The 10,827-nt window shown below is 35.7% G+C and overlaps 1 protein-coding gene across 4 annotated transcripts in view; it reads left to right on the forward strand.

Annotated features, from left to right (window-relative positions):
* NAB1 (NGFI-A binding protein 1) overlaps positions 1-6,202 on the forward strand; it is a 43,587-nt gene extending 37,385 nt beyond the window's left edge. For 3 of the 4 annotated variants that reach the window (XM_045034153.1, XM_045034154.1, XM_045034152.1), the window contains 2 exons: positions 1,852-1,965; positions 3,674-6,202. In XM_045034153.1, coding sequence (XP_044890088.1) covers positions 1,852-1,965; positions 3,674-3,762 — 203 coding nt within the window. In that variant the 3' untranslated portion in view covers positions 3,763-6,202. The remainder of the gene's footprint in view (positions 1-1,851; positions 1,966-3,673) is intronic. The other variant, XR_006583437.1, reaches the window with a different exon arrangement.
* The last annotated feature ends 4,625 nt before the right edge of the window (positions 6,203-10,827 follow it).

Consider the following 10,827-nt stretch of genomic DNA (forward strand, 5'->3'; position numbering starts at 1 on the left):
CATTCTAAAAATTAATTGGTAAATTGTCTCTTTTTTAAAAAGAAGGAATTCATCCTGCAAATGTAACTCATAATTATTTTGGGGTTTTTTTTGTTTGTATGTTTGGTTTTTACCTTATTATCCCTAAACAGTAGCCAACACATGCATTTGCCATGTATTTTGTAAAGGGTGAGTGGGAATGGGAAATGTAAACATTACAGATCATTTCCCCCCAATAAACTGATTCCATGGGAGACGTTTGTCATTTTTTAAAAGACCACAACTTCATACTTTTTTAGACTTCAAAAACAGATTTATCTATGAAATTTATAACATTTGGTTTCTAAGGGAATATGGTTAACTGCTTCTAAAGTACTGTGACGAGAGTTGAGATTTGTAGAGATAGTATACAAATGGAGAGACTTGAAGAAATTTTGTATTCTCTCAGGCTTTAGATTGGCCTACAGTCCCTATGAAAATATTTTGTGTGGTATGTTGGAGATTGTTCTCTTAGACACTTAGGTTTAGAAAGCTATGATTCATGAGTATTTTTATCATTTTAAAAATTATTTTCATTTTTTTGTATTCACATATGAAGAAAATCTCAAGTCATTGTCATTTACTCATAGTATTTCCTGGGTGCCGCCAGGCATCCTTCTGGGCACTGAAGATGCATCGGTGAAGTTAAGTCCCTGCTGGCTTGGAGCTTATGCTGCAGTGGAGGAAGATAATAACTAGTTTCAAATAGTGATATGTGTCTGAAGAAAAACAATAATTTTTGTAGGACCGTCTTTTTTGTTTTGTTTACATATTATTACAGTTTTCTAGAGAGTGGTTATTACTGTCAAAATACTAGATATCTTTCTAAGTAACAGTACCATGTTTTTTTGTTTTTTTGTTTTTGTTTTTTTTTTTTGGAGAGAGAGAGAGAGAGAGAGGGCGCAAGTGAGCGAGGGGGCAGAAAGAGAATCCCAGGAAGGGCAGAGAAAGAAAGAGAAGTGGGCTTCACCCGAAGAGGGGCTTGAACTCAGAACTGAGATCATGACCAGAGCCAAAGTCAGATGCTTAACAACTGAGCCACCCAGGTGCCCCAGTAACAATACCATCTTAATAAGCATTCGCCAAATGTAGAGTAAAATATGTCAGCTGATTTCAGAGTACTGGAGGAGAAGAACATTCTTCCTTTTTAAAATATTATGGAAACTTTATAGTTGAGGTCTTGTTTAACTTCTCTAAGTCATCCTTGACAGTTAAGACTCAAAAGGGTTAAGAAGCAAAAGCAAAATTAATGAAAGATTTGGTGACTCTTAATTTGTGAAACCAGGACAGTGCACTGTGGGGTAGCAGTCAGCTCTGTGTGATGGATTTAGGATTATGACAGAGAATAGGATTCGGTGTATTAAGCGTTATTACCATACCTGTGCTAATTCTGTCTTCATGGATTTACCGTAGACTTTGTTGTTAACAGGAAGTTGCTTGAAGCCTTCTCTGTCTCTAGTGTTATTATATAGTGAATGACATGTCTTGGTAAATAAAATGTGTGCACTGCTAAGAAAATGCCTTACTCGGGGGATGTATTACATGCTAAAGCTGGAGTGCTTACTGGAAATCCCAGTCTTTTGTTTAGTTCATGTTTCAGTCTTAATGTCCCGGCAGATTCATAAACCTTGGAACTAGCATGAATTGCCATTTCCCTCTTAAGTTATCATTTAAGATATTTCTCTAACTCTTATTCAAATTGTTCAGTGCCTGTTGGCCTTCCTTACTTCTTTCCTAAGGAGTGTTCAGGCAATTTGTGAAAACTTATTTTTAAGAAAAACCACAAAGTGTTTTTAGTATTGTTCATGTTGCTTTTTTCCCCCTTTTCATTAGGAGAAAGACCTTTGAATCTCCGAATGCCTAATTTACAGAACAGACAACCCCATCATTTTGTGGTGGATGGAGAGCTGAGTAGACTTTATCCCAGTGAGGCAAAGTCCCAGTCAGGTAAGAATATGGGATATTATTAGAGTAACACTGGAATAAAATATCTTTAAATTCTGTTTTCCTGCCCTCCACTGGTCATTCCCTACTCCCCCCCAACCCCGTGTCCACCCCCCACCCGCCAAAAAAAAAAAAAAGGTCATTTACTAACAATGTTACTAGTCAGTTTTTCTCCTTTTGGAAATAATAGATTGCTCGAATAATAGCAAGTCTTTTGTTTGTTTGTATAAAGTAGGCTTGAATTCATGACCCTGGGATGCTTGACTCGGGATGCTTGACCCCGAGTTAGGGTCTTAACTGGCTGAGCCACTCAGGTGCCCCATTAGCCAATCTTTTTTAGAAAATGGTATTCCAAAGAATTGACAGAAGCTTATGAAGGTTGATACTATTTTGATTAGCTATTACACGAATGGTTACTTTTATACAAGATTTAAAACCAAATAATACATGGCTGATTTATGTAATTACCTTTTTCCAGCCTTTCATAATGTGAAATTGAGGGATTACATGTTTCTTTTCATACTAAGAAAACCGTGTACACCAAGTCTAAACTTTTCTTACAGATGCATTTTGGGGGTGATATTTATATTTCAGAAGTAAACTGAACTCCATAAAGGAAAAGTTATTCCTTATTACTGTTAGATGTTTACCTATTTTCACCCAAGAAAAAATGAGTTAGACACAGTATTAGAGAACAACACCATTTGAAAATATGTAGTATCACTCAGCCTTTGAGTTAAAGTAACTTCACTTGAAGTCCGTTGCTTCATCTGTAAAACAAGTATCATTTCTACCGCATGGAGTTAATGAGTGTTCTACAGGTAGCATATATATAGAATTGTCTGGTTGATAGCATATATATATAGAATTGCCTGGCTGATAGGAATTCAGTAAATGGTAGCTACTGTTTTTATACTCTTGCTAAATTTAAAATCTACTTTTTCATACAGAGAGTAAATTCATAAATTGAACTGCCTAATTTCGGATCAGCTATTCGTATTGGTTACATTTCTAGAATCCTTTTCAAAGTGTGTGCGTATATATTTGTCTTTTAGTGCTAGTGCTTCCTATCAATGCTCTATGCTGTCATTCTCTGGTGTTTTTGTGAGGTTGAAATAACTGCACACACCTGACTCCAGGAAATGATTCCTTATGAAAGTAGTCTTTGTTCTTCTATCATGTGTCATGGCTGGAGATACTTTTAAAGATAGTTCTATGTTGAAATGTGGAAGATTTTTTTTGTCTCTTTTTTTCATTGATAGTGATTAAATATTTTAGCCAGTAACTTTGTATACGTGTGACCCATTTTATTTCGCATATATTTTTTTATCATGTTGAACCAAATGTTTAATAAAAATATGGTCTATTTGTTAAATGCTTTTTTGTGCCTTTTATCATTTAACTCTCATGCCGCCCTATATAGATACTATCCCCATATTACAGATGAAGAAAGATACTAAGGCTTAGAGATGTGTGTACGTTGCTTGGAGATGTACACAGCTAGTAATTGGCAGAGATGGAATTTAAATCCAGAATCCAAGCTCTTAATCACAAACTCTATAAACGTAAAATGTTTTTATGGAATTGCTGAATTACGAATAGTTGATACTGTTAGCTGTGGATTTTGGGGATTTGTTTCATATGTTTGAATTTGTTTTTTGTGATCCATTGATTTAAAGTATCAACACACCCTGTTTCCATTTTTATGCAGAGAGTCTTGGGATTTTAAAAGACTACCCTCACTCAGCTTTTACTTTAGAAAAGAAAGTCATCAAAACAGAGCCTGAAGATTCAAGATAGCTGTGATTCTCCCACTGTTCTCTGGAAATGGCATTCAGTTTAAGGATAATGCTCCATCATAGAAATAAGCCTTAATAACCAACGTTGCCTCATTCAGCTCAAACAGATTTCATAGCCAAAGCATAAGGATTGATACAGTAGTCTGTGGAAACCAGGAAGACAAAACAACAGCCACAAAAGAGAAAATTGAGAGAATGTTGCAATCTGTAACAGAAATATTGATCCATTCACATTCCTGTGTAAGTCATTTTACGTGGAAAAGCTTACAAATTAATATTGTAAGCATTCATTATTTAAGAATGTACAATGTATTTGTGTAATTTATAGAAGTAAAAGCTAGATGTGGAGACCTGTTTGGTCCAATAGATGTGGATACAGTTTATTTTACTTGAAATTTCACTGTCTACTTTTAAGTGTATTTAGCATAGATATTATTATTTGTTAGAGTTTAGATCTTTGCAGTCGTAAAGAAAGTTTAAGTGATGTAGTTATTGGCAAGGTTGCAATGACTTTGGAAAAATGGAAAGCAAATGGCTTAATTTAAACCAAGAAAAATATTGTGTATTTAATATTTGATAAAACTGATTTTAATAGGAAATGTGTCTTTTTTAGTAGTAAAATGTCACTTTTGCTGGCTTAATCAGGCACATTTATGCAATTAATAAATACTAAAGTAAGTTTAAAAATGGGCACTAGAGTAGCAAATCTCTTACTTAGTCGACTCAGACTGCATTATATCATTATATCGTAACAAAAATAGGAAGCTATTACTTGGACAGAGTATTTGAAACAAGTGAACTGATGTGTAAAAGCCTTGACTTAAACATTGTTATTTAAGAATGTGTTGAATAGATTAAGGCATAATAAGTTAACCCCAAATGTGATAAGGATGGTGACTAGTAAAAAGGCTATAATATATAATATTATAGAGTAAGAACCATTTTATATCCAGAAATTCTTCTTTATGTCCTAGATAGAGTCTGAGAAAGTAGGTGGCTCTCCCTGGGGAATGTCTCACCACCCAGACCGTAACAAGTGTGGACAATCACTACATCCACATTTGCAGGCATAATTCTGTGGACATTTAGTTGACACCTGTATTTGTTATTTATTTTACAATTTTGTGGACCTTTCATATTTGTGTCTGCAGTTTTTTTCTTAAAATTCATTTTAGCTTGAAAGTATGTTTTAATTTCTTCCCCCTAATTAGTGGGCTGTGTGCATATTTATGGGGGTGTGCTTAAATGTTAATAATGTACTTGCATACTTAGGAGAATTTCACATTGGAATCCATAGTTTAAAAAAACCAAATACTATTTCTACCAATTTACATTTTTTCTTTTGGTTTAAAAGAAGACATTTGACCGCTTTACCTACTTCCTCCAGATTCATCTAAACCCAGATATTGCTGACAACAGCATACTGAGTTGAATATGTGGGTTTTTTTGTTTTTAATTCTGCTCTAGGTCATAATTGTGTACAAAATACTCAGTTGTACTCTGTTATACTAAAATTCATCAGCCAAATGTTGGATGAAATGTCGGGACTGTAGTCTCTGATCACTGTCACATATATAATTGCTTTTTCATTTTGATATGTAGAATAGCTTTACAGTAGAAACACCAGTAAACAACTTTTATACTATTGAAAGGCTCTTTCCCCTACCTAAATGTTTTAATTGTACCATAGTGTTTAGCCCACTGAAGAAGCTTTTTATGGACCTTGCAACTTCGTTGCTAGCGTGAGGTTGATTATTGTGGTGGTATTGTTCACTGTGTAGAAATAGTAGGAGTATGATTTAAATAGATTGTTCAGTTTTTAATATTAGCCATAGAACTGGTTAGTATCTCAGTAGTTTCATGAAACGTTTCCTGTATTCTAATCTATTTTGAGAAATTTTGTGGGTTTTTTTTAATTGTGTCTTACAGTTCAAGTTTGTAGATTTTAATAAGCAACAATTTTTAAAGATGCGGTAATCTTCCAACTAATATGTATCCATCTTTCATGGCCCCACAAACTGCATCTTTAAATCCATAAGTAAGTTTCCGTAAGTATCATACTTTCCTGGTCTTTCAAGCTTAGTGATAAGGGGGAAGCACAAGAAAAATTTCAGTAGAATACAGTTTTTATTTTGTAAACACTAATGTATTAAATTTGCTATACATTGAAGCAAATAATATATATTTTTATTTGAATTGTATATATGAATTGGATGTTATAATTAGTTGATTTTTTTCATTGTGTTGGAGGTATTTTCACTGAACAAGGTCAATTGGTTACCTCAGTATTACAGCCAATATAGTCCAAGGGACCATTTCTCCCCAAGTCTGTGTTGTACTTTATTATGTGAAGTCTGCGTTTCTGTGACTCTTAAATCTGTTGGTGAGGTGGGACGAGTGCACTTGCTTCCTGTGGCAATAAAGATTTTCTGTGCCTCACACATTTATGTGTATAGAACTTTCTGCATAGCACTTTTCACAGTAGGTATTAGTAGCCTTCTCTGCCTCCCCTCTGTGATTTTTTGGGCTGGACTTGGGTGTTAGGAGCCAGGGCCAGGACTTCTCTCTTTAAGTCAAAACTAAATATCATTGTCTGCCTTCATTTCTAGAAACTAAATATTATTGTCTGCCTTCATTTCTAGAAAGTTACTTGGCAAACAGGTACTTAATTTGACTCTGTCGGGGATGGCGTTTGGTTTATATTGTTCTCAAGAGAAGTTTACAAAGACGTTGTAAAAACTATCCACCATATCTAACCAACTAATAAATTAAAGGAGGAACATTAGGATTTAACATTTATGATACACTAATATTTATAAAGTGTTAATGTGATTTGGCCTCAGTGTTACAGCTAATTACATGATATTGAGCCAAACTGTGGTAGAGTATTAGCAAAAGCTTTGCAGTGCAGTTTTAATTGATGAGTTTGGTGGGTTAATAAAGAGCTTCATTGTGTCCCAACACTGTGCTAGATGGTAGGATGAGGGTGGAGGCCACAGAGGAAAACTAAGACATGATCGTTGCCCTTTGTGAATCCAATACCTAGTTGAATTGGAACTAATACCACTCAGATAAAAATACAGATTTTCATGCGTTACAGACTTGGGATGAATAAGGAGCTGACATTTATGTGTATTCTGTGTTTAGTAGGCATTATGGGAGTAGGCACTGCACAGGTGAAAGAAAGCGTATTTAGTGATTGAGATGCAGAAGAGATCAGCCACGACTAGAATAGTTAACAGAAGGCCATGAGATGTGATGAAAAGCCATAGCGGTTGCGCATTTCTCTTTGAGGCCACTTAAAAAAAAAATTATTGTTTTTTTTTTTTTTTTTTTTTTTTTTTTAAGTTGAATGCCAGTTACATCTGCTTGCCAGGATAGTAATTCTTTTGACCGGCCCACTGAACCTGTCAAAAGGCAGGGGGAAATTGTGTTTTTTCTTGTCCTTAATTAGCAAAACCACTTGGGTAAAAGCTTTAGGACGCGGTGATTATGAGGCTACTAGCACCTAGTGTACCTTTACAATTATAGTTGGCGGCATTTAAGACTTAAAACCTAAATAAGCATGCAAGGAATTTTCTCACATACTTGGTTGCTCAAATGTTAAAAAGTATTATTGACACGATACCTCTTTTACTTGTATGCTTGTAACTTCACTTATTGCACTGAGACTTCAAAAGAAAATCAACCAACGTATTAACCTACTGAAATTGAGGAGGTCTGTCTCTTATAGGAAATGAATTCGGTTAAGTAAACAGCTAAAGTTAGAGTTGAGTAAATGTTTTGTGTTTGTAACAGCTTAAAGCATATAACCAAATATGGTAGCTGCTATGTAACTAAAAACCACCTTATGGTCCAGCTGTGTGCCTGGGTGTTGTTTCAGGGAATCCAGGCTTATTTATTTATTATTATCCGTGGGTGTCCTCATAAATGAGATTCTCAAGTGGGCCTCCAAAATTAATAAAAGAATGAGCCAATGTTCAGAAATTTATTTTTATTGTAAACCCGTTTAATCTTAAAAACCCTACTGTTAACTATTTCCCTACTGACTCTGTAAGATGATTCTTATTTTACATAGAAGTGACCAAAAGCTAAATGCGAGGGCCAGGGTTTTTCTTACTTTTTGAGTATGCACTGGTTAAAGCTTTAAAACCTCTTCTCTGACTTCCATTTCTACCGACCTTTGAAAAAATTTTTTTAATTACCTTGAAGGTCTTTTTATTTTTTTGTATGTGTGCAGAAAAAGCTAATCGGAAATTTAGTTTTTAAGTTCCAACTTGCAAGTCTTTATCAGTGGAGAAAATTTTAACAATCACTTTTAAGGGAACAATGAATAATGACTGGTTCTGCTTACAGAATTGGTTAACTAAGCTTCTTTCTTTCTTTATTCTTTCATATCCTCCCTGTCTTTTAAAGGCCATGAAACTTCTAAGTATTAAAACAACATCTTATTGAATTCTGGGTCTCCTGGTTGTGTCTGTTTGGTCACAGTTTCCAAGGTTATTCTTCTGACAGCTAAATACCTATTTTCAAAGTTTAGTTCATCTTCAGCTAAAGGAGATTTTTCTGACATTTTCGTAGCGATTGGATAAAACTCTCAAACAAGAACCTCGAAAATGAATCACATAAAATACGAATCTTAGGTTTTTTTCAACATACATATGAAATGTGTATTTACGTCCTCTTTCTATTTTATTCTTATTGACCGATTCCAGACACTTTAGAGAGAAGTTTCCTCTTAACTTTTTTATTTTATTATACAACTGCTGTCTACTTAAGTTTTCCAGTGGAACTTCTCCAAAACAACTGACTTCTTCACAAACTCAGAGAAATAGAGTTAATTGAATATTGCCACCAAACATGTTGCAGATGCAGGTTACATAAACAGAACAGTTGTTCAAGGTAAGAGGGTAGTGCCACACAAATGTTAACACCAGCCTGAGAAATTTTTCTCACCAACTCAGGAAGGGTGGCCAATTTTGTGAATGTCTTGGCAGTGCAAACAGTTTGGTAAACAGCCCAGTTTTGCTGTGGGTGAGCACCAGTGACAGGGTAAGTTAGATTGTGCTTCATATTTACACATTCTGAAACTCTATGAGTCATCTTTGCATTAGAAGTTTGCACCTCATAAATTTATGTTTGAAGCGCCATGTTCAACACCCACATACAATCCTAAGCAAGCAAGGCCATTCTCTTACGACTGTCACAGATACCCTCTGCTGACAGGTCACTTAGGCTCAAGTATGTGGGAAGATATTGAAGTAGTGCATACGTAGGTGGGATCTTACCGGTAACTGGCTCAGCAGAAGCATTTTCTAATTTTCTGAGACGACCTACCATCATCAACTGTGAACTGTTAAACCAGACACTCGTGGTCTAGCCCCATACCCTATTTATTACCCTTCCCACAAGACAGTGATTTCTTTGGTAGCATCTTCTTCTACTGTAGGCCCTCCAGAAGTCACACATCATTTTACTTAGTTGTTGTTTTGTTTTTTTTTTTTAAAGCACACACTTTCCACTCTCAGGTTCCCAACAGCATAAGGTAAGGATGTTTTCCATCAGCAGTTAAAATGAACTGGGTCATCCTTTTCCTTTCTGAATTCAGCCAGTTAACTCTGTCATCAGAACACATCCATATACGGATTGAGTGAATTTCTTTTGCGTGTATTGGCTAAGTCTCAGATTGGACCACATCTTTCTGATTTTTACTGATGAGAAGACAAGACAGCTTGTACAATGAGAAGGATACCACAGAAACAGCCACCTACTTAACTCCAACGCTTAGGGTATTAAAAAAGCAATTTGCACTTATTTAAAAATTAACTTTTCAAAAATTAACAGTTCAAGGTAAGAAATTTGAGGTTACCTAATTTATTCAAAGAGAATAAAAAATGTATTTTTTAAAGTTTATATATTTATTAATTTGGAGACAGCGTGCAAGTTGGGGAGGGGCAGAGAGAGAAAATCCCAGCTCCGCACCATCAGCGCAGAATCCGATGTGGGGCTTGAACTCACAAACTGTACGATCATGACCTGAACCAAAGCCAGACGCTTAACCAACTGGGCCACCCAGGTGCCTCTGTTGTAATATTTAAAAGTAAGAAGAAAGATCGAATTTCCCACGACTTTCAACAGGAGAAATAAGTCACTTTCTATGTTCCCTTATTAAAAAGACAACTAGTTCTGCTTTGGAAAGCAAATGACCTAAAAACAGGCTTATACTCTCAATCCTGTGGTAATTGTGTTACTGCCATGTATCACATTTACCATTTCCTAGCACTGGGCCATTTGCTGTACATTTAATCCAACTCCAGGAAGTAACTATCAACCCATTTTGCAGATGAGAAAACAGGTTTTAAGATTAGGTAGTTATCATAGAGCTAGTAAGTAGTAACTTGGGCCATTCTGCTTATTCGATGGCAAGACCGCATGCACCCTGTTCTGTTAAATTTCCTTTGAACCAAGTGATCAGCTGGTTAAGTTGTTAGTGGTGTCTAGATTCCAGCAGAAACTTCCTAAAGGAAGGAAATATCGAGCCATTCTGAAGGCAGGTATTTAAGCAGAGGAGTAAAAGGACATTGCACTGCTTTGGGATAGGCCCACAATGGGGGAGCAGAAAAGTCACATTCAAGTACCGTTAGAAAATTTAACAGACTAGAGCAAAGACTTCAAACAAAAATTTTATTAGAGAGGAAACATCTAGAAAGGATATCATGTCCATTCAATGAAATCTTTTGAAATTCCCACAAAGTTCTGGTTTAATTTGGGAAGCAATTAGAAGCTTTTCGGGAGGGTAGTGAAACAGTCCAAAAATGTCTGGAACATAAGAGCAAAGTAATACAAATTGGATCCTTAAGGTGTTTCAAGGAGCCCCCAAAGAGTGTGATTCTGGCTCTGAGGTATGGAAGGAGCGACTAGGATACTATAGCAGTGTCCAACGTTCAGGTGGCCAAAGTGAGCAGTGAGAATCAGGACCAGGGAGAACAAGAATGAAAGCTACCCAATCATGCATTCATTAAGCCACCTGCTTAAAAATACCCAGGCACAATATTAGGAACTAGGA

This window comes from Felis catus, chromosome C1 (genome assembly GCF_018350175.1).
Source record: "Felis catus isolate Fca126 chromosome C1, F.catus_Fca126_mat1.0, whole genome shotgun sequence".
NCBI lineage: Eukaryota > Metazoa > Chordata > Mammalia > Carnivora > Felidae > Felis > Felis catus.